Source organism: Pituophis catenifer, unplaced genomic scaffold, assembly GCF_029215685.1.
Source record: "Pituophis catenifer annectens isolate HBS135680 unplaced genomic scaffold, rPitCat1.0.hap2 SCAF_1, whole genome shotgun sequence".
NCBI lineage: Eukaryota > Metazoa > Chordata > Lepidosauria > Squamata > Colubridae > Pituophis > Pituophis catenifer.
The window spans coordinates 39,888,684-39,916,246 of record NW_027256881.1 but is presented as its reverse complement, the minus strand read 5'-3'; the positions used below and the strand labels follow the sequence as shown (position 1 = coordinate 39,916,246).

At 37.7% G+C, this 27,563-nt stretch overlaps 1 protein-coding gene across 1 annotated transcript in view; it reads right to left on the bottom strand.

Moving 5' to 3' along the window:
* Nucleotides 1–27,563, bottom strand: part of TTBK1 (tau tubulin kinase 1) — an 87,910-nt gene that overhangs the window by 37,053 nt on the left and 23,294 nt on the right. The window contains exons 4-13 of the mRNA XM_070948212.1: nucleotides 25,644–25,717; nucleotides 24,238–24,378; nucleotides 22,152–22,256; nucleotides 10,704–10,769; nucleotides 8,652–8,744; nucleotides 8,008–8,133; nucleotides 5,844–5,998; nucleotides 4,594–4,816; nucleotides 3,974–4,149; nucleotides 1,857–2,415 (exon numbers count right to left, since the gene is read on the bottom strand). Of these exons, the coding sequence (XP_070804313.1) occupies nucleotides 1,857–2,415; nucleotides 3,974–4,149; nucleotides 4,594–4,816; nucleotides 5,844–5,998; nucleotides 8,008–8,133; nucleotides 8,652–8,744; nucleotides 10,704–10,769; nucleotides 22,152–22,256; nucleotides 24,238–24,378; nucleotides 25,644–25,717 (1,718 nt within the window). The remainder of the gene's footprint in view (nucleotides 1–1,856; nucleotides 2,416–3,973; nucleotides 4,150–4,593; nucleotides 4,817–5,843; nucleotides 5,999–8,007; nucleotides 8,134–8,651; nucleotides 8,745–10,703; nucleotides 10,770–22,151; nucleotides 22,257–24,237; nucleotides 24,379–25,643; nucleotides 25,718–27,563) is intronic.

Genomic DNA, 27,563 nt, shown 5'->3' with positions numbered 1-27,563 from the left:
ACAGGGCCAGGCCGGCCGCGCCACTACAGAGCCTGCGGCACTTTCCCTTCGGCCTGTGTCACGGAGCTTATCCAGCCGAGCCAGTGCGGGTAGCCCTTCATCTTGCCGAAGACCAGGCCACCACACTTATAGTCATGCACCAGACGGAGCGGGACATGGCGCGGGCAGAGAGGCCAATGCAGCCCCCGCCGAAGCCACCCTGGCTGAGTGATTGCAGTTTCTCTGCAGCAACAGGCAACAAGCAACCCCGCTGTTGTTCGCTTTCATTTCGCAGCGGGAGAAGGAAGAAAGCGAACAGCGGTGGCGCGCCATATGCAAGTGTGCATGTGCAGCAGCCCCGGGACGTCCATGGCCAGCTTGCCCTCTCGGAGCATCGCTATTCGCTTTCATCAGCCGCAGCAGGCAACAGTGTGCATTTAAGAAGGGGAGCGTCTTGCATATGCTGCGCTGCCACCGTTCACTTTCTTTCTTCTCCCGCAGCGAAATAAAGGCAAACAACAGCGGGATTGCTTCAGGAAGGCAGGCAGACATGTGCACACTGTGCAGCCAGGCTGGGAGGGAGAGCGGCGGCAGCCCTTTCCAAGCGTAGTGCATGGAGGCGAAGGCGGCTGTAGCATGCCTGTTGCTGCGGAGGCACTGTGATCACTCAGCCAGGGTGGCCTCGGTGGGGCTGCATTGGTCTCTCCGCCCGCACCATGTCCCGTTCTGGCCGGCCATGTGACTATAAGTGCTGCAAACTGGTCTTTGGCAAAATGAAGGGCTACCTGCACTGGCACGGCTGGGTAACCGCCGCTGCACAGGCCGAAGGGAAAGCGCTGGGGTATGGCATGACCAGGCCTGTCCCTCCCCCCACGTATTTAAGAAGGGGAGAGCGGCTCCGGTAAATTTCGCTACAAGAAGCCTACAGCCACTGCATCTTTCAGAACAAGAAGGCACACCGAAAAAAAGAGGCTGCAGCTACAGGCATCTCACAACAGGGGAAAATAGGGTTTTAGAATAGAAAATAGAAATTTAAAAAATTTTCCTGCCAGATTCTGTGGGCGTGGCTTGGTGGGGGTGGGGTCATGTGACTGAGTGGGCGTGGCTATTAGTGACATCAAGTTGGTTACGCCCACTCAGTCACAGGAACGCCCCACCAAGCCATGCCCACAGAACCGGTAGGGAAAATTTTTAGATTTCCCCACTGGGCTGGTGGGATGGCTGGAACTCTGAGAACTGGTCGTAAACAGCATTCTGACTGTTTATAGAATGCTGTAAACAGAATGCTGACTGGATGGTGATAGATCAAGGCCTATTTGTATTCAGAATAGGAGATTTTCTCTGGATGAGAAATAATAGAGAAAAATTGTTATCTGTTCTGAACCAACTCAGTCTAGGAAAGTATACATTAGTGCCAAATTATCTTTTGATTCCATGCATAATAATACATATATATTTCAGGATTAGCACACAGATGTTGTCTAATTTGATTCTTCCAATCTACTGTCCTCATTCTATAGCAGAAGTGGACAACCTGTGCCTGAACTATAGCTTCCAGCATCCCTTATCATTGGCCATATTGGTTCAAACTAATGGAATAAAAGATTCAGCAACATCTACAAGGCCATAGGTTTCCCACCACCCTGGTGATCCTTAGGACTTTTTTACATCAAAAACAATTCACATGGATTCACTTCTAATGGAATTTGCTATAAAACATTACTGATGCTGGTGTAATAACACTAGTATCAATTCTTTAGATACACTCGATCTGGATATGATGCCCAGATGTGATGACTTCACTAAATAAAACAGACATCACTAAAATGAAAAACAATGGCAATATGAAGGAGATGGATTTCTTTTGCATATCTTACCTGTCTCTCGGGACCCATTGGCTCAGATTCTCGTCTCCGCTGCCGGATAGCTGGTGCTGAATATAAGGGGGACTGTGATGGGCTTCCTGGTTGTTGCTCATGTTTACTCTCAGAAACTGTGTGGCACTGCATTTCATTTCTGTGGGAACTGTCCTCCTCAGCCACAGGCTGCATACCTCGGACTCGCCCATCATGTATTTTGGGCCTGACTGCTGCTTCTGCACCCAATTGCCTCCTTTCGTCCCCTTCTTCTATGGGCTTTAGTTCCTCAGGTTCCTCATCTGTTGTCCCAGATGTGCTTGGTTCAGCGCCAGGATGGAAGTCCTTCAGTTCTGTCTCTTTATCAATTATAACCCACTCTTTGCTGTCAAAGTCCTCCTCCTCAGCCAGGGGCACTGATCGGAAAGCATTACTGAGAGCTTCATGCTCCACAGAAGCAGATACATCCATCCTGCCACTTGCCTGTCGGTCTACCTGACCAGTCTCAATAGAAAGCATCTGTGCTGGTTGAGAAGAGCATACAAGCCGGGAAGGAGAACAAGGTAAATCTACTCGGGATCTAAAAATAAAAACAAAGAAGGCCAGGTCAAATTAATTTTTAAAATTAAGAATTTAGGATTATTAAAGAATAATACGGATGACTATTTCCTATAATCTAAGTTAAAGAACCTTCTGAGAATAGCTTCCCTAAAATAGGATCTGTTCCCTTCCAAATTCATTGAAAATTCAAAAGATCAAACTGAATATTAAAGCTGCCTTTCTTCAAGTATAACTCACTAGTCACATGTTTCTTTGGTACAGAATATTAGCAGAGTCAAACACCTGTAACTACCTGACCACTCTCCTCTCACAGCATGCCTTTGCTCGTCTGTGCAAGAAGATGGCCACTATGCAAGATGAGTGGACCCTATTCATTCTGTTGCCTCACGTATGGAATTATCTTCCAGGAAAAGAGGGAGTAATTTTTAACATCTACTAAATCATTTTCAGGCTACTTAACTTAAATAACTTAATTTCATTTTATGCTTTTACATTTTATTTTTTTATTTTATTTTCCATTTGTCTAGACCTTTTTGCCGTCGTGTGCCAAAAGTGGGGGGAGCACGGAGGGGTTGCGTATGTGTGTCCCCACACCCATAATTCAATGTGCCCTGCCCCCACGCATGTGACCCCTCTGCACTCCCCCCAGTTTTGGCATGTAATGGCCCAGTGGGCTCGGTAGGCCTGTTTTTCAACCTCCCTAGGCTCCAGAGGCTTTCTTGGAGCCTAGGGAGGACAAAAACAGCCTTCCCCACGCCCACGGAGGCTGGAAACAGCCTATTTCCCAACTTCCGGCGGGCCTGGAAGGCCTGAAAATCAGCTGGCTGGCACGTGCATGCATGCTGAAGCTGAACTAGGGCAACACTCGCATGCCCACCAATATGGCTCCGCGTGCCACCTGTGGCACGCGTGCCATAGGTTCGCCATCACGGATCTAGATGAACTAATACCCATTGAATTACATAAATATTGTACATTTCAATAAAACCCATTTATCTGTCTAAATCAGAGAGTTTTATATGAGTAAGTTATGGTCTATTAATTGACAAGCTACAGTTAGTAATTTTAAAATGTAAGCATAACAACTTAAAGATTCAGTAGAGATCTACAAGTCTTTGAAGTAATGAACTGCACAATTAAATTTCTTTTCTCCATCGCTTAGCATTGATAGGTCTGAGTAAAAAAAAAAGGGGGGGAATAATACCGATTCAAAATAAACTGACCATTTAAATCATAACTTAATGTTTGTTTGTTTGTTTGTTTTTTGTACTTCGAAGTCAACCAACTCCTTGATGAATTTGGGTGAGAAACAACATATGTCTGTGAGGGTTGGGGTTTTTTTTACAGTTGACATAAAAATTATCAAAAGAAAACAAAAACTATAAAGTCTCCACAACCATCCTGTTCCAAGGCCTGGGAGGACAACCAAATTTTTTATCAGTTTATGAAAAGTCATTACATACAGATCTCTGGTGGGATGCTATTTCAGCTTTTGCATTGCTTTCTTTGTCTCTTAGCTATATGCCCAAAGCTTGAATAAGAATGTATAAAAGCCACTTAATTGGCCCTAAGCAAACCTTCGTTCATGCTGATCAACTTTTCCATCAGCAGTGGAGAGGCGTTCCGACTCAGGACTATTCACACGGCGGTATCTCAGAGAACGTGCTTGGGTTGTAGGGGAGTCTGGCACTGCTCGCACTGGGGAGATGGGGCATACACCACTTTTCTGATCTTCTTCTGCTAAACACTGCGTCTGAAACAGAAAAGGAGAAACCCTTGAGAATAAGATAAATCCACAAAAATACGCATGATAGCAAGGATGATGCAGCCTATCATCTGACAGTGCTAATTAAATATCTGATTTCACACATGCATCAATCCTTGACAGATTATACCTAGGAGAGTGTAAGAGTGATAGTGCAGTTTTGGGCAAGAACACATAATCCAATAAAATAACAGAATTCATGTTAAACATCAAGAGAGACATTGCAGTTTGTATTGTAACCCTTATATCTTTAGCTCAATAAAGACATACACCTCATTTGAATGCCAGATAGAGTCAGTTTACATTAAAACATGCTTCCATGTCTAAAATTAGCTATTTTACTTAGGGTTGTATTGTTTACTCACAAAATCACTATTCTTTGGCAGAAAATGAAAAGATTAGTACATATTCAAAATGGTCAAAAAGCTTTACTTTGCTGATGCTGATCCTGAGTTTGTTGCGATTTACATCAGTCTCTTCCCAAACTTCTCCTTCATTGAAGGGAACATTTGGAGCCTGCCCTAAGTTATTTTCTGTTGGCCGGACAGATAAAATTGGGGGTGCATTCTCTTGGTCACTCAGGTGTTCTCCTTGCAAAACATCCTCTGTGTTCTCGCGAAGTAAATCTCCAGGAATTGGAGTGATATTAACCACACTAAAGGAGAAATAAGGTACGAACTTCAGATTACAAAACTAAATTATTATTATTATTATTATTATTATTATTATTATTATTACATAATTATTATTTCTCGCAGTATCACAAAGACCTCACCCGTTCACAGCCAATACTATATATAATGCATACAAAGCCCATTGCAACAGAACATGAAGCTTTAAGTAAGTTGCCTTATCTCATCTTGAGGTACCACTAAATTCAATGGATGGTTGAAACTGTTATTCCTCTTGCATTTTACTATTGAAAACAGCATATTCTTTATTGGCTTACTGTATGTCTATAATGCTTAGATTCTGACTGATGTTTATGATCTTTCAGGAGAATTGCCTTAATAGGATACAAGGTCAAAAATTTCCACAGAACTATATGTCTTGATATAATTCTATAAGTATTTTCCCATGAAATAATTGTTATCCACTCCCACAGAAGATCTTTAAATAACATTGGCAGTGTATTTCTTCCTAGTTGTCTTCACCAGATCCACTCAAATGGGAAATATTCACAAACTCAGAGAATCTCCCAAGATTTAAAAATTAGAGTGTTCTGAAGCAGCAAATTTTATGATGCAATGAGTCTTCTTCTATGAGAAGAGCTCTGTCTTTTACTCCTATTCATGACAGGAGGTCAGAAGGTGATATTTTCCTGTCCTTTCTTTAGCTCTCCCCACTCCAAAAAGATGAAGGACACATAGTTGGAGAAACTGCATTTCTGCATTCCCCACCACTAACCATGAACCACAGCATAAACTAGATAAACATTCTTTGGATTTCTGAAAAAATATATCCATAAACAGTAGGACATCTTTGGATTCAATCAACTCAAACATAATCACATATACTCAACATGTCAAGCTCATATATAGCATTAATGTTAGCATATCTGTTTTGGGGAAAGATCTGTAATTACAAATATATATTGACTGTATATCAAATAATTTGGCAGCACACCAAAAGGCCCTGTAGTGAGATTCCACAATATTGGTTACATGTAGTCTGCCACTCACCCAAACATGGCTGCAGTTTGCCTTGTATTCTGCTGAGGTGGGGTGGATGTACTTGTAGATAATAAAATATCTGTACCAGCTTTCTCCCAGTCAAAGGCCTCATTCTCAGTAATTCCCCTTTCCTTCATGCTATTTTCAAACACAGTCATGATCAGCTAGACAAAAACAAGTTAGAATACTAAAGTTCAGATGTTTATCCACAATCAGAAATAGGAATATAGAAAGTCATTTTATAGGAGATGGAGAATGATCTACTTCATAGATTCACAACTTGAGCCCCAGAGCCACAAATAACCCCCAAATCATTGGATGCATCCTCTAAGCTTTGCAAAAAAACCTTAACAAGTCTAATTTTTTATTAAGTAGAAATTGAAAATCATTATATACTTGACTGAAGAGTATGCACCATAACTATATTTTCATTAAACATGAATGTGGATGAAACAGAATTTAGCTTATTCCATAACTGCATCATTATTTGAGTGTCCCCAAGTAAAAGCCATGAATATCTGCCAACTAGATCAGCTGCAGCTCTCCAGAATAGGCAAAGTATTTCCCAAAACATAGCTTTCTTAACTGGATGTTTTTTGGAATTCTTCTATAATATTCCCTTACTGCAAAATTACTGCCTCCTCCTTAAAAGAATCTCCTAATACATTTGTTTTTTTATTCATCTGATATATTAAAACAGATAGTTAAAAACAGGTTAACATCATTATGGGATTATCCACTGATTACAAATAACCCTAATTAAGGCAATCAGCATACAACTGAGAGGAAAGATCTGCTTGTAGGTTTTTATTATGATGGTCAGTCACACTGTCAGTCAAATGTTTAGATGGGATTTGGCCTTTTTTATCCACCTACTGAGTCCTTCCCAAGGATCTGTGATAGGCAAATGTTTGATAGTGTTAAAGTTATCGTTGTATGAGGTAAGCTGTTCTTACTAAAGCTTCCTTTTGCAATTGACTGATAGTGATGCCAATGATGTAAAGATGTTGTGGAATTGCAGCCAAAGTGTCTATTACTATTGGTACTGCCTTTGCTTTCTTTTGCCACAGTTGTTCTACTTCTGTTTGCAGTTCTTTGTATTTTGTGATTTTCTCTATTTCTTTCTCTTCTATTCTGTCTCCAGATATTGCAACATCCAGTCTTTTTTGTCTTTCTTATCGACAATTGCAAAGTCTGAGGTAATATGGCAGGTGCTTGTCTGTTTGAATTCTAAAGTCCCAAAGCACTTTAGCTTCTTCGTTTTCTATTACTTTGTCCACTTTGTGGTCCCACAAGTTCTTGCTGGTGGGACCACAAATGGCAGGGAAATGGTATTTCTTGCAGATAGTCCACTGCACCATTGTTGCTACTGTGTCATGCCATTATTTGTAGTCAATCTGTGCAATTTTCTCAAAGGAGCTATGTAAGTAGTTTTTATATTGTTTAATGTAGTCATATATCACTTCCCATGCCAAACCACTGAAATGGTTTACAATAGAAACAGTAGCAAAACATGTAATAAACTAATCATAAAACAATAGTAATCTTCTGCCCGTTTGCAGACGAGTAGGGTAACCAAAGAATCAGTACAAACAACATTGTCAGTGTAACTCAAAGTGAGATAGTTCAGTTTTATGGGAAGAGTAGGGTCAAGTACAGCTCTCCTGACACTACTTGATTTCTAAGTGGCTATGATTGGTTGTCCGTAATACTTTTCTAGATGGTCTTTGTGAGTTGGGAACATTATGTTAGAGTGATTTTGTTCCTTTCTGCAGGAATTGTCTCAGTAGTATTAGTATTTACACCTGGTTATGTATTCATTAGTATATGCAGGGTATTTTTGCCTTGCTCTAGAAGTTGCAGCTGGTGCAGAATAATGTTACAAGATTGCTGAGTGAACAGCTGTTCGTGCACATGTTGTATGTTTGCTGGAGCAACTAAACTAGCTCCCAATTATTACTGAGCCATATTGAAAAATTTGGTCATGATTTACAAAACTCTAAACAATTTGGGGCTAAAATAATCTTCATCTTTAGACACCTGTCTGATCACTGAGGGGAGGTCCTGCAATGTATACTGAAAACTACTGGTTCTTATTAAACCAGTTTCATGTGGGAAATCTAAATTATTGTCTTCTACTTGTTTCAAGATAGTAATAAAAATAGGATTTTACCTGATAATCTGGTTTGGTGAAATAATCCAGATTTGCAATGTGATCCAGAAAAAGGTGGAACTCAGAAGGCATATGTTTTAGCAGCATTCGATGTTCATATTTCTCCTTAATCATACCAACTTGTTCCTAAAGGGATCAAATTCATTTATTTGTTTGCATGTATGTATGTATGTATTAATTATATCCTGCTGTAATCATAAACAGGGTTTTGGTGGCTCACAAAAATAAAGAATGTACTAATACATAAGATAAATACATTAAAAAAAATAAAAACAAAATAAAAACATGTGCATTATACCCTAAAAGCTCTCCAGAAAAGCCCTCTGGAAAACTACAGATTCCATCATCATAGAATGCTACTTATAATAAATATCATTGGCAAATAATACAAAACAGTACATGGCTTCAAGTTAAGATATTAACCTCTGTTCATTGTGGTGATTATATATAATTCCAGTATCAAAAGCAAAATTGTTTCTGAACACTGAAACTTTGACTGCTGGCATACACAATCAAGAAAATGTTCTGATGTACTGCTGTGCACATCCCATAGGCCTTTATAGAATCCAGCAGGTTTTTTAAAATTGTTTTATTATTCATCTTGAAAAGGGAGGTATTGAATTGTTGCTGACTATATTTTCTACCTTATCTTTAATCTTGCGCCATGGAAGTTGACCAACAGCAAACTCTACCAGCATGTAAAAAAGGGACCACAGATCATCATGTCGGCCCATTTCCTGCAAAAAAACAAAAAGTTACAAAATATTGTACCTAATTTAGCTGCTAACACTGTCCACAATGGCAGGAAACTATTGCTACCTAGGAGCTATTACAAAAACATCAATTGTATATGCAGTATATTATGTAATAAAACTTAACAGTTCATGTAACCAGAGTTAAAGATCAAAACCAGTAATTTCCATACATTCTAATTTCAGTGCAGTTTTCTGTATTGTCTTGTCTGTTGAGAAATTACTCCACATCAGTAATGTGGAGTAATTGTAATGAAACTCTATGATGCATGCTGCACATCTTGATGTGTTTGAACTACACAAGGTCAAAAAAGAACATGCCTACTATTTTGTAATACCAAAAGAGACATAAACAAGACTATAGCTGGAAGAAATTCGAAGTTGAAATTTATAGATTTCATGAAGACAAGCCCTTTTTTCCCCATTCTGCATTGTAGTATATGCCCGATTGTACTGGAACTGGCTTGATTTTACTGTTATTCTAAACAGTATCCTAAAATATGCCTAAATCCTTAAGCTGCTGCACTGAAGGAGATTTATCTTTTAACCTTCTTTGTACTGAAGAATAAGAATCCATGTTATATTCCAGTTATATCTTAACTTATTTAATTGCTAAGTGACTGAATGAGCTTTGCACAGTGAAGAGGCAGTTTAGAGCAAATCTATCCCAACATAATCCGCACTTCAACAAGGACACCTCTCATACTAGCCAGAAAAATATCCAAAAGCCCTCTAGCATTCATTGGAAACTAACAGCCTCTATGGGCAGACCACCCTAAAAATTCTCCCATTCAAAAAGAGTAATTGCTCAAAGTTCAAAGCTCAGCAGAAGAACACCTATAAATTCCATCAGCTTCAAATCATCCAATTCATGTTCAGCAGGAAAGAAGCTTCCTTGTATACTTTTTGTTTAGATTACAATGTCTGTTCATGTTTGAACAGTCAAGCCACTAGTAACGCAATGTAAGGCAGTTGGCAAACTGCTGTGCTGGGAAAAAATATTAATAAACACTGCTTCATGCGTATAAATTCTGATATTCAAGATAATGGAATCTAATATTGCAGACTATCAGCACTCTAGACCTTTGTAACGGCAGAAAATTTATTAGATTGCCTCAATCATTAATAACCTATCATGTGAGTTAAGAAGAGCAGCATTTTGTGTTTCAATCCAGAATTCTTTTAAGCCTGGAGAATCTGAAGCAGTGGACAGGGGCCTCTGTAATATGAATTCCACTCCCTAGGAATTAGATCCATGTCTCTCCTTGCTCCTTCAGGCAGATGGAACAAGATGAATGCAGATCAACAGCTTGCCTTCAGAAGTTGTGGGTGCTCTAACACTGGAGGTTTTTAAGAAGAGATTGGACAGTCAGGGACCACCTTACAAAATATGATTCCACCTATCCACTCCCAGCATCTACGATAAGCATGCTAAATATCCCACCAACCAGTGGTGGGTTGCTACCGGTTCGCCCCGGATGTGGCAAACTGGTAGCGGCGGTGGCGGGAGGCTCTGCCTACATGCCCAGATGGTTCTGCACATGCGCGGAAGCATCGTGCGTGCGTGCGAGCCCCCACGAGCAAACTGGTAGTGCCGGGATTTGCAACTCACTACTGCCACCGACCCACCCACCCTGTGCACAAAGGAACTGGAGTTCTTGCTAGCAGTCTGCAAACTGAGAAACATGCAGTCACTATAGATGCAATTGCTCATAATTTCAACAATTTATTTCAACAGGCTTTTGGACTATTAGCAAATGGTGAACAACTGATCATTTGTGGTAGCTGCTTCTTTTTAAATGGTGCAAATATTCTGTTTATGGTTTGCTCTTCTGAGTGCCCCAGAGTCAGTTTGATTTGGGTAGTGCAAAATATTACAAAGGGATACTTTTCCTTTAATCTCACTCATTTTACTCCTTCCATACACATAAAGATAACACTTACTCTATTTTTATGTGCATTCACTGACGCATACCGGACTGTTCCCCGGAAGCCAGCAACATTGCGAGGCTAATGGAAAGAAGATACATTAAATTTATTTTTTTTAATGTGAAAGTATGCAAAGCTGTCCACCTTTTCTTCGTTGTTTAGGTCCACAAACCATTTTGATGACAAATATTAAGATGAATTGATGGTCAAATTAGACATTTGGATTAAAGTTGATTTTTGAACAATCTTTTAGAAACAATAACACTTCCTGCTGGAAAACACCATTGTAAGATAAATTGAAATTATCATTTTTTTAAAAAAAATCTAAAAAGATAAGATCTCCACAGAAAATACTATAGACTTCAGTGGACAAAGGATAACAAGCAACGTATTTTTTTCGAGTACAAAAACCACTGGCGTCAGAAACTTAAGAGCAAGCTAATGTCAAAAACAGATTCATTTGACTATACAGTAGAGGGATAACAACCTCAACTTTCTTAAGGGATAACAACCTCATCTTTCTTACCAAAGTACTTCAGTTGCTATCTCAGTTTCTTTCTACTGCTCCATCTTAATTCACATGGATAGAATCCCTTTGGTGCCAGGAAATAAAAAGTTCAGGAATATCCCTATATATTTTAAAGTACATTTGAAAATATCACATTTGAAAACTATCAGAAAGAAATATGTAAATGTGTGTGTGTGCATGTGTGTTTGTATACAGAGTATTGTACATATACATTGTTTAAGAAAAAAACCAGGACGGATTATGATTCATAGATGAGCATAAATTCAGTGTCAATAATTTTGGTTCCTTTTATTGTGCTGAAAAAATTATCTATGAAAAACAAAGAAAGAGCAGCAACTGGGTCTCCATTGTACTAATGTTTTTGTTGGATTCCACAAAGTATAGATAGGCAGTCATCTATCAGCATAACGCATACCATTGGAGAATTGCCTTTTGCTCCCTGTAACTCCTCAAAAATGCTCCAAGAATTAGAAGGCCAAATACAGGAAGGTGGTACAATGCAGAGCATAAGGATAGGTATTCTGTTGTGCATCTAGTTGTGTAACTTTGGACAGAATCTTCTACCTTCAATTATTTAATAACTGAAGCCTGATTTTCAGAATTTACATGATGTACTGATACTAAAAGAGGGCCATTGCTTACTTAACTCCAAACCAGGAGTTTAGTCACATAAATTTCAGTCACATAAACATAAATCACCAGTGTTATATACTCTACTTCTTGAAACAAATTATTAAATAATCCTAGATGTTCTTCAGTATATTTGGAAAAATATATTTTTAAAAATTATTATAAATAAAAAATAAATGTCACAATTGTATTGGCTTTAACAAATATTTTGGTCTCCTTAGCATATGCTAAAACAAAACTTTGAGGAACTGTCACTTTCTCTTATTGTTAGGATTCCACAATTTTGGGAACATGTTTCTAAAGGAAATATATCTTCATGGGTGTAAACAGGATTTGGCATCTTCAGCTTTTGCACAATAATTACAAATTTTAAATAGAGATTGTTCTTAAGGCCCAAAGGATCGTCAACATATGATTTACTGCAGTTCTACAAGGGCCAAATTCCCATAAATTCAAAATCCAGAAAGCTCCTGGCCTATGCATAAAATATTGAAAGCAAAAATTATTTCATGGAAACAAAATAAATGGAGAAAAAACTCAAGAATTATACTCATTATTAAAACAAACACAAACAAAAAAAATAAGAAGCATTATGATGGCTCACTCACAACTTATGGTTGAGATGGTTATAAGCAGCAGATGGGAAGCCAACGCATCAAACAGTCTCAAAAAACGAGCCCAAAAGAACTGTAAAACAAAGAGAAACCCAAAGAAAACCATGACAATAAAAATGCAAAATGGAGGAAACAAAACAGAAACAAATATAAAAACTGGATCAACATGATTATCTCTTCCCTTACAGAAGTGCCTTGTATCTCTTACTTGAGTTAGCTAAAGCTCATCATTCTCTAGATATCCTATCCACAGTATTGTGGCCAGTGGTGGGTTGCTATCGGTTCGCCCTGGATCAGGGGAACTGGTAGCGGTGGTGGCGGCAGGAGGCTCCGCCCAACTGCTCGGATGTCTCTGTGCATAAGCGCCCACGAGCGAACAGATAGCGGTCGAAATTGAAACCCACCACTGATTGTGGCTCATATTTTAGAGCAGTGGTCTCAATTTTACAACCTATGGGCAGATGCAGAACCTTCAAGTCATTTTCTATGACCTGCCACTAAGGACACTGGCCATCAAAGCTAGTTCCTTGAGTGGCATATAAGTGCTCAGGCTGAGTAACAGGAAGAACAACAGCAGGACCTGATCAGTTGTGCCACATAGTCAGCTTGTGCCAAGTTCAACTGTTGTCTGGGAATCCCACCCACTCTCACGCTTCATGGCAAATGCTGCTTCCAAAGCAGTGCCAGGCTGTTTGGGCAGGAGCAATAGGAAGATGGGATTTGGCAACAAAACAGATGCTGGAATTGCCCAGAGAAGGGAGACAGAAAATAGCTGAAAGGCAGAGGGACAAGACTGGCTACCCTATCTTGAGTTTTTCACAACTTTGCAAGAAATGGGAAAAACAGAAAGCAATAAGCAAGCAAGCAAAATCTCTTGAGAAAAAGGGCAGAAGAAAAAGGGCAGAAGAAAAGAAAACTGTTTCTTCAGGAAAGAGAAAGAAGTAAGAGAAAAGCAGGGATTTGGACAGCTCTTCATGGAATTATTTTCCCTTATCCTCTTCAATATGATCCTGGAAAAAAATTACATATCAACCCAGTAACAAACCAAATACTAATTAATGAAATCACTGAGAACTAATTGGTTGAAGTGAAATGACTGTTTTGCAAGAAACTTTACTGTTTTGCAGGACATTTTTAAAATATACTTTAATGGCATATCATGATATTCTCCATTTTTTATTTATTAAAGACTTTTGTATCAAAGACTTCAATGTTTTAACCCAAGCCAATAAACTACTCCTCAGATGGACCCAACAATTTGAGTTTGAGATTCCATTTCTAAGGAATGACCCAGACTTTAGCAAGAGAATTATAGTCAATATCCTGTAGTCAATTTCAACAGCCTTTTGGTCCCTATGTTGTAGTTTGACAAAAGGTAAGATTAATTGGCACAATTTCTCAGCTAGATCTTCTTCACTGTTTGTTCTAGGCATGGCCATCATTTGAATCCTAGGGATCATACTATTCTTTATCTCCAAGGTCTTTATTTACTAAGGATAGCTTCTGTTTCTATTTCCTAGCAATTAGCTTTTATTTTTATTTTCTGAAGATTCTTTGGATACTTTTAAAAATCTGTTTGTGGGTTATTGAAGCTCACATTTTCTGGGAATAACCATGCCTCCCGATAAAGGAAAAGTATATGTATCCGTTTATGTATCAGCAAAAGAGAATTTACAATGCACTCTTACTCAAACATAGGTATATTCAGCAATTCTGGCCTTTCACCTGTATTTTAGGCAGATGGAAACCATATTCCATTTACTTTACAGTGTATGTATCTATTAATCTATATAAGCAAGAGGAGGAAACTTTGCAACAGCTACTGCAGAATGAGATGGGCAGACTTTTGACAAAATCGTATTAGGTAGATCCATCTTAATTGATCTGTGAAATAGGGAGGCAGCCAAAGCACCTGAGGCAGCTCCAATGAGACCTCTTTTATGTTATCATTTTCAAGTTGAGTTCTTAGTTTACTGAGGAAGGAGGGGGGGATATTTGAAAATTTGCCTAGAGCAATGAAGTCAGAAAACCAGAACTAAATGTAAGTAAGCATTGCTAGATCTATCTGAACTTATACTGTGATGATAAAACCAGTGATATTCTCTGCACTTAAGTAGTCTGAAAATTCCCACCTGATGGCCCTATTCAGAATTATTTAGACCCTTTTATAGGAAGATGCAGGCGAGAAACACCTGTAGCTATACTGGATAAATTCAAGGCTTGGCAGATAAATCCATAAATCAATTCATATATATTGTAGATTGGTAAGAAATGGGCAAAGCCCATGGTGATGACAGAGAAGGAATCTTGTGTTGTAATCTGGGGTACGTTTGGGTATGTAGGACTTGTGGAATCAGATAGGGATCACTGTAATATTAACATTACCAATTTGTAAATTTGACTCATGCCCCTACTGACTGCATTAGATGACAAGTTGAGGCATGAGGCTTTGGATCTGGAAGGCAATCTATGTAATTTAAGAGAGATGGGTAATGCCATTTGATTTGAAGGAAGTAGTAGTTCTTGAATCCAGCCTTGTTTCATAATCCTTGCTTGGTCTCCAACCTCCCATCTGTTGAAGGTTATTGAGAAAGTGATAGGAATCAACTAGAGGATCCTAGAAAAACAGATTATTTGGATCCTTTCCAGTTTGTATTCAATCCCAGTTATGAGACAGAAATGGCATCGGTCATCTGATAGATGACCTTCATAGGGAGCTAGATGACAGAAATATGCCCTCTTGGCTCCATTTAACCTCTTGGTGGTATTCAATATTATCAAACATTGTATCATTTTGGACTGTTACATGCATTGGAATTAGTAACACTGTTCTAATATGGATCTGCTCACACCTGAGTGGATGGTTCCTGTCAGTGGTCCTGGGGAAAAAGCACTTGAGTTCCAGTGTAGAAAACCACAGGGTTTAGTGTTTTCCTTTTTGTTATTTAAATGAAACCACTGAGAGAAGTCATCAGATGTTTCAGGGTGAAGTGTCACCAGTATACTTAATGTATATTCAGACTGGGCCAGAGATGCCATGGAAGTCTTGAACCCGTATCTGGAATCTGTGAAGATCTTGATGGACCAAAACAAGTTTAGAGTAAAACTTACTTCCCTAACCTACTTCTGAAAGATGAGGTTTGTAACATAGAAGTCCTCTTGACCTTCCAGTTCCTGCTCAAGCAGCAAATGGAAATCCTGGCTAGGGCATATTCTTAGCTACCATGCTGAGAATATAACACAACCCTACTTGAGCCAGCATGCCTTACATCAGTAATTCATGCACTAATAGCTACTCGCTAAACTAATGCAGTGGGCTCTACATGAGACTACCTTTGGAGATAACTCAGAAATTGCATCTGGAACAACTTCATCAGTGTATTTTATAGGTGTTACATTGGCTGTCCATAGGCTTCTGAATTTAGTTCAAAACATGGGCCTGTCATCTCTAAAGCCCTTTATGTCAAAGTGCCAGGTGATAAAAGATTAATATCTTGCCAGAACTAATCTAGGTATCTAAAAAGGGGTTGTTGAGAATCCCTCACACAAGAAAACATGAGGAATAGAGCAAATGTCAGTCCTCCTTCAAGTTAGTCCTGATTTATGCAACACCCTCCCTCTCAAGTTACATGCAGACTTTGCCCTCTTAATATTTTATAATATATAAAATTATAAAATTATCTTAATGAGTTAATCTTCCACATGAAGTCACAGTTAATCTGAGGTCATTTATCATAGGTACTTAACTAGTGGATGTTATTGTTATAATGTGTTTATTGGTTTTAGATTTTGTTTGCTTGTTGTACATCACTAAGAATCTTTTCCTAGTCGCTTAGATTATAAATGCTGTTAAATTACAAGTAATGAATAGGTTTTATGTATAGTATGATTCTGCTGCCAATTTATAAAACATTTCTTTAGAATCTGTTCCGGATATGAAAATGTACATTTGATCAGATCGCAACAATGCCATTTCCATATGGGCGATATCCAAATGGAATATTCTTTTGAATCAGGGCTAGGCTGATTTTCATGAATATAAAACTCCATAGCATTGTTTTCCACTATCATATTAACAATAATCTTTCAAGAGATTATAAATTGTGAAGTGTGAATTGTACCAATTATGTATTATGTGCAGTGAGATGTTAAACATTAAGATTTTGTCTTTAAAAGAAGCCAGTATTTAACAGACAATTTTAAATTAAACAAAATTTATTTACACCAGGAAAAATGTAGCTTTCTGAAATATGCAATCATAAGAGTGGGTGTAAGTGAGCTGATTTCCACATAATTCAATTGTTGGTTTGCTTGTTTTGGAGTTAGTATGATGTGTAAGCACATCCACCAAGATGTCTAAGCCAAACAAAGCACATCAGGATTTTCTACCACATTAAGTAGGTTTTCAAGTATATGGACCTTATTTTCATCTGGGACTGGGAGCTGTTGAAGTTATCTCATTCCTTAGGGATCTACAAGTGGGGAGTAAAATAAAATAATAAGATAAAATGAAATCATATAATACGGATCTGTTTTGCCATAATTGATTTCTTGAAAAGTGAACGGATTCAATGCAAAGTTAGTAGCTTCTTGAAATAAAGCCTTTGTATTTCATAAGCTCAAACATAACAGGCATAATTGCAAACAAAACATAAGAGAGATACAGTGATGGTTTCTACCCACCCCCATTAGCAGGCAAATTTTTCTGCTCCGTTTAGAGCAAAATTTAGCAAAGCTTCTGAAAACCAAGTAAAACTGAAATGGAATTGGTAATTTAACTTGGTTGTGGGATCATGATGTGAAATGCCTTTAATTACAGAGACAATGATTAATTACCACCATAATACTGTTATGTCTTAGAGTGATAATGATTAATAAACATTTGTATCAATATTAGGAAATACCAGAATCAATAACAATCTTCATTTTTGGATTTGGATGCTCTATTTAAAAACTGGTCATGTTATAAATAGGATTTTGTTGTGGGTTTTTTCTTCTTCAAATTTCTGATTTAGACAAAGCTTATCAGGAGCTTTTTCTGTCACATTCTGCTTTAGCCATACAGTCAAATCCAGAAACCAACTCATACTTACACATATATGCAATATCCTTAAACCAAGTATTGCAAACTGCTGCAATGCAGTCTGATTCATGAGGAAATAGCTTTAATCAATAATCTAGAGCTGAGTCAGCAGAACAGCAGCATGCAAAGTTTTCAATTCATGCAAACAAAAGAGACTTCTCATGATAAAACGCTGCGTATTTTTCATCATTTCAGAAATGCTCTCCGGAAAACCAAATAATTTTTAGCAAGGAGGTTTATTAAACTGGGAGGAGCATCACACTATCAAGATAGATGAGCCCAGTATCAATGGCAATCTAAGGCAATGTGTGTCACTGCATGCGGTATTTTAGATAACAGCTTTCACTGTCAAACTGCTCTTACAGTTTGGAAACTTTTCTAGTGGGTTTTTCTTCTTGTGCACCAAGATAGAGAGTAAGGCAGGAGGAAGAAAGAGAAAGAGAAAGGGTGGCTGCCATCTCATTCTGCACCTTCTGCCTGCACATTGTAAGCCGCCTTGAGTCTCCGGAGAAGGGCGGCATATAAATCATTTTTTTTAAAAAAATGGTTTTAACAGTATTGATTGCAGATTTACTCTGCACTTTAATCTTTAACATACTGAATAGTGTGATACTGGTCTCTGTATCACAATCTTTTCTTTTAAAGCATTTTGAAGAAAAGATTGTGATACAGAGATTTTGAAGAAAAAGTAAAAATATAGAATAATTATATTGGTACTTAGAGCTTCCATTGCACAAAGTACAATTACCTGGTAAGTAAGATGGATTTAACTTTTCAAATTTTCAAGCTTATCATTAAGCTTTAATCCTAGTTTTGGTCACTGGCTGGAATAAGAAACTTCAGTATTCAGCTCTTCTTTGGGCTCATCTTGAGAGATCTCATTTGATCCCATTGAAATATTGGCAAATAGTGGGAGCAGTGTCTATGCAGTGATTAATTACAATGCCTACATTCAATCCTGAAAGATATGTATAGAAAATATTGCAGAGATAATATTAAATATTTACCCATTCAAAGCTACATGAAGCCAATGGGTACAGTCAGCATTGATTCACGGTATCATGATGATACCCAATGCTGCATTGCAACCTCATCCCATCATCAAATAGGAAATGCTATTAGTGTTTTGTTACAGTATCTGAAGACTGTTGGGAATTAGGCAGGATGAAATAGACTAAAAGTGAATCCCAGCAAGGTAAAGTTGCACTTTATCGATTCAGATACTGTGACTAGTCCAATGTTGACTTTGAAAGAAAGTCCCTGAATTGGGGGTCCTTCTGAACTCAACGCTCCTTCTTGAAAGATAGGTGGACTATTTTGCCAGCTAGCTGGTAACCATTTATGGGCCTTCCTAGAGCAAGAGGATATCTTAACTCATGCTCCATCACCACTAGTTTGGACCAATGCATTTTATTTGGCGATGCCTTTGAAGACTTCTTAGAAGATTCAATTAATCCAGAATGCAGCATCCAGCTATTAGCCAGTAATGAAGTTAGAAGGGACCTTGGAGGACTTCTAGTCCAACCCCCTACTTAAGCAGGAAACCCTACATCATTTGAGACGAATGGTTATCCAATGTCGTCTTAAAAACTTCCAGTGTTGGAGCATTCACAACTTCTCGAGACAAGTTGTTCCAATGGTTAATTGTTCTGTCAGGAAATTTCTCCTTAGTTCTAGGTTGCTTCTCTCCTTGATTAGTTTCCACCCACTGCTTCTTGTCCTGCCCTCAGGTGCTTCGGACAATAGCTTGACTCCATCTTCTTTGTGGCAGCTCCTGAGATATTGGAACACTGATATCATGTTTCCCCTAGTCCTTCTTTTCATTAAACTAGACATACCCAGTTCCTGCAACCATTCTTCATGTTTTAGCCTCCAATCCCCTAATCATCTTTGTTGCTCTCTCTGCACTTTTTAGAGTCTCAACATCTTCTTTACATCATGGTGACCAAAACTGGATGCAGTATTCCAAGTGTGGCCTTACCAAGGCATTATAAAATAGTATTAACACTTCACATCATCTTGATTCTATCCCTCTTGCTTATGCAGCCTAGAACTGTGTTGGCTTTTTTGGCAGCTGCTGCCCACTGCTGGCTCATATTTAAATGGTTGTCCACTAGGACTCCAAGATCCCTCTCACAATTACTACTATTGAGCTAGGTACCACATATACGGTACCTGTACATTTTGTTTTTCTTGCCTAAATGTAGAACCTTATTTTTTTCACCATTGAATTTCATTTTGTTAGATAGTGCCCAATGTTCAAGTCTGTCAAGATTCTTCTGTATCTTAAGCCTATCTTCCAGAGTGTTGGCTATTCCTGCTACCTTGGTGTCATCTGATGAGTCCCCCATCTATCCCCTCATCCAAATCATTGATGAAGATGTTGAAGAGTACTGGGCCTAGTGGTACCCCACTGCATACTTCCCTCCATGTAGGTGCAGTTCCATTGAGGATTACAGGTTGAGTGCGGTTGGTCACCCAGTTTCAAATCCATCTGCTGGTAATGCTGTCTAACCCACATTTTTTCTATTTTATCTAGTAGTAGATTATGGTCTACTTTATCAAATGCCTTACTGAAGTCAAGTAAATTGTATCGACAGCATTCCTCTGGTCCATTGATTTTGTCACTTTGTCAAAGAATGCAATAAGATTAGTCTGGCACTTGACAAACCCATGTTGGTTTTTGGTTATTACTTTGTTTGCTTCTAGGTATTCACTGATCATCATCAGGAATATTGTATAGGTGGTATGAATGCTATATGGCTCCCTATTAACTTCTGGATAAAATTCAAAGTTACCATGTGATTGCCATTTATAAAATCTAAAAGACTTGTCACACCTGACTTGTCTCTAACAGAAAATAATATTGATGATCATCAATTTCCATGATAAATAAGATTCAGGGGCTTAAAGGGGCTGAATTTCAGAACTGGTTACTTATCAGTGGAATAGTAAATAATAAAATATTACTATTTATGATAGTAAAATTGCGTTCAATATTTTGGTTTTGTAATTTAAATATTTTTGAAAATCAAACTGTTCAGAGGAATCTATGACTAGCATTAGGATGCCCAGTTTAGTTATTGGTTGATTTTTTGGTTTTATACTTTAATTAGTAACCATACTGTAGAATGTAGATACATTATTACTGCAATCTGCCAAGTATCTGGCAATACATTTTATAAATAAATAAACATAACACCATTTTTGTACCTGCTGCATTAGTTACTAAAAGTGTAAATACAAAGTACTGGTTTTAATCTATGAACCTCTTCATCACCTGTTTACTAGGTATTTTGAGGAATCGTTCCTTCAAATAAACCAGCTCATCTCATGATGAGGTTCCCCTTCTTTTTGAGGGTCTGAAGGCTCTCATTGCATTATTTCTCTACTGTAATCTCATTATTTTGAAACAGGCTTCCTTCCCTAAGAGGTTATTGCCCAAACTGATGCCATTTAGTAAGGCTATTAAAATAATCCTATTCCAAAGAACCTTTGTTACTATCACCAGTGGGATTGGGCACATATTTGTTTTAACTGTTTTAAAATCTGTTTATTATTCTTATGCTGCAAACCATACTGAAATACTGTAGAGAGGCACAGAAGAGCTATCATAAATCACTAAATTAACTGAAATCAAACAGAAGAATCTTATACCAGTAGAACCTTGCCCTTCAGCAGTTTCTTCTAATCCACTGGAGATTTTTAGGGATGGTAGCAGGAGAAAAAGTAAGATTGGTTATATATGCCACTACCACTCACATTACTAGGTTCAAATTTGCTTTTTCTGAATGAGCATGAATTCAGCATGAGCAGTGTGCTTTTTTAAAAAACTAAAAACAATCTTCTATAAAAGTTGTTAATGGGATAAAAGGATGAACAATTTACAGTGTTCTCTTTTTTTAGTACTGATATAAGTAACTGATAAAGAGACAAGACATATGCAAAGTAATATTTTATTTTGAAATCATATGTAATAACTCTTTGGCAACTCAGTTTTCATCTCAACAAATAGGTATGTTAAAGTGACAGCACTGCAGACATGAATAATACAACGGTGCCCTTGAGCATACTGGCAGTAATAAAAAATAAAGGTTTCCCTGTCAGTCATGGCCGACTCTAGGGCACAGTGCTCATCTCCATTTCTTGACTGAAGGAGCCAGCATTGTCCAAAGACAATTTCCGTGGTCATGTGGCCAGCAGGGATATATGCCAAAGGCACACAGAATGCTGTACATACAGCGTTCAGTGTGCCTTTGGCATGTACAGACTGGCAAAATAAAAATACACAAATACACCGATTGGCAGCATATAAATGAAAGTAATAAAAAGTGTAAAAATATTATGATACTGATAGAAGAAATATTTATAGCTCAGGTTTGGTGGAGTCCTTGGTGCTTTCTGAGTTTGGTTGTTTTATTGCAGGCATTTCATTACCAAACTAAGTAACATCATCAGTGCACTGTTGATGTTGCCTAGTTTGGTAATGAAACGTCTGCAAGAAAACAACCAAGCTCGGAGAGCACCAAGGACACCCACAAAAATATAATAGTTTTTTTTTAATCTGTTACAATGACAGAAAATGAAATAGAAAAGACATCACTTACAGGTCGGACTTCACCATTAGTATTGGTATACTGCCGGGCCAGACCAAAGTCTAACATATAACATTTCCTGTAGGTTGAAGGCAGGCGTCCCATGGCAAAATTAGACTAAAGAGGAGCAACACAATAAGAAGATATGTTAATATATCAGTATCTCTTCACAGGTTATAGAGCCACTATCCAAAATCTGTTCCAGTTACTATTTTTATCGTATTTCCCATTATCAATCATTTTGCTGTTACATCTGTGATTAAACAAAGTTCTTGTATTTACTTCAGTAGGTTCCTGACAGACTAATATACCAATCTCAATTCAATCTCTGTTTCTAGTCATCTGAAAGTAGAACCTGTTGCCCTTCTATAATTTGTTCCAATTTCTCTAAACCCATTTTAAAATCTAATATCCAAACTGAATATAACATTTGAAGGGGGGCCCCAAGTGAAGCAGAATAAACTGATTTAATTATGTAGGAATCATCCTTGCACATCATATTTCTTGCAGCTGCATTACATTATTAATTCATACTCAGTTTGTAATCATTCCAAGATTTTTTCATAACTTTTTGCCAATGCAGTTCTTCTGTAATTATACATTTATGTATGTTTCCTATTATCATATTTTTGTCTGTTGAATCTGATAATATCATTCTAAATCCATTTTTCTTCCAATATCAGCTTGTATTTTATTTCTAGCTCCTAGACTGTTAGCTATATATGCCGTTTTTGTCTGATTCCAACAACTGAGTGAAAAAGACTGCGCATGCGGAGACGGGGTGGGCGTGACCCCGGCTGCAGAGGAAAATGATTGGCACTCAGTCAGACTAATAGGAATGAGGAGAACCCATGCGTAGGAATGTCAGAGCAGCGAGTCAGGGAAACACACTGATATTTTGCTATTGTTTGCTAAGAGGGGAAGAGTTCCCTTTTCCTTTTAAAATTTTTACATTAATATTATATATGTGTACAATAATACAAGATTATGTGGGAATGCATACAAAAGTCTATGCATAAGAAAAATGAGGTTTGAAAGCACATGAGAAGGTGAACAGTGTGCAGTTGGGCATGCAATCACTGTTAAATGTACTCTTGAAAACCAGACTTGGTAAAGGTATGTTTTCATCCCCAAAAGACCCTGGATTTTCAACAGTGCCTAGAGCAAAAGGAAGGATATCAATCCAACTCCTGCAAGAAATAAATATACGCACAAACTTAGGAGTTTAAGAGGTCAGCTGGAGAAAGTGTTACTGGTATAAATAGAGCTTGTCTGGTATAATGAGGACCCAGTTTGTGGGGGCAATAAGCTGACTTTGTATAAAATATACAAAAGAATGAAGGCTATTGCTTAACGCATTGTAAACCGCCCTGAGTCTCCGGAGAAGGGCGGCATATAAATCAAATTTAAAAAAAAAAAATGGTTAATGTGTTAACCTAGAAACTGGAAGACTGAGTTCTAGCCCTCACTTAGGCATGGACCTGTGTCACTCTCTCTCAGTCCAATCCACCTCACAGGGGACAATGAGATGGCAGCATTATGTACATTGCTTGAGGTTATATAAAAATAAATGGATATAAATCTAATAAATATTGTTTCAGTTTTCTCAAAATTTAAGTACTAGGAATAATTCTGAAATTCTTATCTGAATTTGAATTCCCTCTATTGAAGAGGGAATCATAGAAGGAATCCTCTTTGAAAGCCCTAGCCAATTTCACAAGAATATTTTCATTTTTTAATAAAACTAACAATTTAGTCCCCCAACCAGGGTTGTAGTATAGCTATTACTGTCTTTTTTGTTATTGATCTTTTTACATATGCATATTCTCATTTATTGATATAAAAAGTGATCACAAAACATGAAATGATAAAATGTCTTTGCAACTTGGAACTAGTTAAATACACAGGCCCATGTTGTAAGTGAGGCCTTACCTATCCCAAAACATAAAGTCATGGTTTTATGCGCTTCTCTCTCTAAAATTCATGCAATGCCCCTGAGAGGTATGTTTTCCAACTGCAAGGAGAATTGTTCTTAATAAACATCAATGCCAGGTAAAGCAAACTATGCAGAGAAGGTCAGCCACCAGACTCTACTTACAGGCTTGATATCTCGATGCAAGAATCCCACTGAATGAATGGCTTCTATGGATTCTAAGATCTGCTTGCCTAATCGAAGAGTTGTGCTCAGTGTAAAAGTTCCTCGAGGCTGGCTTCTTCTGAGGTCTGCAAGATTCCGGCCCTGAAAATAAATGAGTATCAGATATCTATACCAGATTTTATCAGCAGATATTATTTAATCCACCAGATGGAAAGAAAAAAATGATGTTCTGCTTGGATCAATTATGTTTATTTCAAAGAGATTCTTCTTGGCTCATTTTGACACACAATCATCTGAAAATATAGCTGCAAGTTCTGTCTTCTGTTCAATCAATGCTGGTCTTCATTTGTAAGGAAAACAAATCTGTTAAGGAAGAACAACTGAACTATGTCTTTTGGCTATCAGCATTAAGTCTGTCCATCCAAAGGTGGACGGGTAAGCAATTTCATTAAGTTAAAAATCAGTTTAAGACAAAAGTCCGATTTTTCTCTTCTATCTGCTGAAAAATGAAATAAGCATACCAAGAGTCAGTTGGCAACTCCATAACCAGCAATTTTGGAGACACAAATAGCAACAATGAAATTTGAAAGGAGTGAGGGATTTTCCTCTATTGCCCCAGAATCAATGAGTGAAAATTAGAAAAATGAAGATTCAGGCTAGACATCAGGAAGAAGTTCTTGACTATATAAGTTGTCAGTCAACCACTAGAGGTCTTCAACAGAGGTTGGATAGCCATTTGTCAAGGAAGCTGTAGTAGGTCCTCCATGGAATGAACTAGATCAGCGGTCACCAACCAGTGGTCCACAGACCACTGGTGGTCCACGAGAAAATTTCGATGGACCACAGAAAAATTATTTGCATTTTTTATATTGCACTAGATACTATTTATTTTTTTAAAAAAATCATATTAGTGATCCACAGGATTTAAAATTAAGAATTTAGTGGTCCCTGAGGTCCGAAAGGTTGGCGACCCCTGAACTAGATGATCCATATGGTCATTTCCAACTTTATTAATCTATTGTGAGGCAGGAGGAATGGAAGGAACTGTAAGATTATTGTGGAAAAAGAAAAGAAGCAATGATAGGAGAGTAGTCAAATAGTCCTCTCCCCATATCCTCTGGATCCTTGTAAAGACAGCCATCCTGCCTTATTTTCAGAGGCAAATGTCCGCATTAGTAGAGCCTTCTGAGACTTTCAGGTGATCCCTGAGAATAAGAAGGTGATTCCTTTTAACTCCTCCTCACTAGTCCTTTTCCATCTCTATGGTATTTCAAAAGAGAAAAAACTTTCCACATGTTTGGCTAGCCTGTAAAACTGATCATCCGGATAAGATACCATATCATCACTGAGGATATGGTAAATACAATTATGAAGGTTTTTTTAAAAAAAAAAGCAGAAAAGCTTACCTGAAGTTGCATAACAACATAGTTAAACTTCTCATTCCTTCCACAGCCAATAAATCTGCAAACATGATCTTTACCTGCAAAATGTAAATTCCATGCTCAATCAATCAGAATGCAGTTAGCTTGCCACTATCATCTTATAAGAGGTGTTTTTCAAAGAGTCTTCCAGAATCCCTGTGACTTCTAAGTACAAAGCTCAAGGGACCACACACACACAAACATGAACCCACTAAAAACCTCAGACATCCAGGATTTCTTTGGTTTCCTGAATCATTCCATGTAGTTTGTACACTGTACTCTGCTCTACCATATAACCCTGAGCTTCTTTTTTTGCCCTATTTTTATCTTCCTTTCTGAGAATGAGCTGTTTGCCTTAATTGTTATCTTCGGAAAAAACACCTGCCAATTCCAGCTGGTTCTATTCAAGCTATTTTTACCTGATCAATGTTAAGCTATGTCAGTGGTCACTGGAATCACATCCTTATTGTCCAGAGATCGAAATCAGTATCTGATGTAATCAAGCAAGGGGAACTCATAGGAAACAGTACTAAATTATAAATTCTAAATACTGATTATTTCCACTTTAACCAAACAGTTTCATACCTAAATCCCCTTGCTAAACTCAATCTCTACTGAAAATCCCCACAAATCACTATCAGAATTTCCATTTAGAAATCTATTTTCATGTCTCTTTCTGGGTAATTATGTACTCTGAACTGTGCTTAAAGCAGTTTCAAGTGTTTCAGCTCATTTGAATTTAGATTAAAAAAAAAAGACTGTAAAATGTAGCCCGAATACATAGTATCTTTTTATAGTAATTCTTGGTGAATATACTTCAGTTGAACCTGTACTTGGACTTACAGTTAGCTCTTGCTGTCTTTTTTTTTTTCTCTGAATTAAAAACTTTTGCTTTGCCACCTCCCCATTACTCCAGCTATTGGTTTCCTCCAATCAGCAAAGTTGGACTGTTACATGATTTCCCCAGCAATGCCCCTTTTAGTTTGGAAAGTGCTATTTGACTATTTCCAGAGGGCCTATAATCTGGAATGATATCATGCCCTCCCTTCACCAATCCTTGAAGGCTGATACAGGAAAATTCTCTTCCAGGAAAGGCAATGCCCCGTGACTCTGGATATACAGAATCAACGGAGAATGTGCTCCACCAAGGCCTGTGCTATACAGACATTGGCACTACCCTCATCTCACTAATACTGTATAAACACCCATAGGACAAATAGGGTGCAGAGCACAATTTTATACCTCTCTGCTGCTTGCAGACAGTAATCCTGTTACAAGATAAGTATTGCAGATTCTGTGCAGCAGCAATTAAAATCTGTCAGATGATGGATGACCTGTGCCTCAGACCAACCTTAATATTTAACTTCTTAGTATTTAGTATTGTGATAGATTTCTGAGAACGAGCCATATATTAACTTTTATGTTTCTCCATTTTTAATTAATGTCTTTGCTCCTTTTTATAGATTTTTTAAAAGATTGGTGTGGGGTTTGTATGTATGTATATAAGCTTTTTTAAATGTTTTTTAACCATGTGTATTTTATATTGTTTAGTGCTTTAAATTGTTTGTATCCCACTCTTCTTTTGCTGCTTATAACCATAATAAAGATTGGATTATATTTGACTACTTTTTTCTCATTTTCACTTTTTCAAATAACATGCGTGTCCATAAGAGAGACAGGCATAGTAACAGCCACTTACTCTTCTGTACATATATAAATACTTATTTATCCATATGCAAAGCTAGCAAATAACTTTTTGACTTTTATTGAGTGTAAGGGCAAATGTTTACTTAAGGTAGTAATTCTTCATCAGTTAAGAGTCTGAATGAGATTTTGTCTAATTGTTTTCCAAGTAAGTACTTATTGCCCAGGCTGATGAAATACATGGCCATAAATCAAGTATTT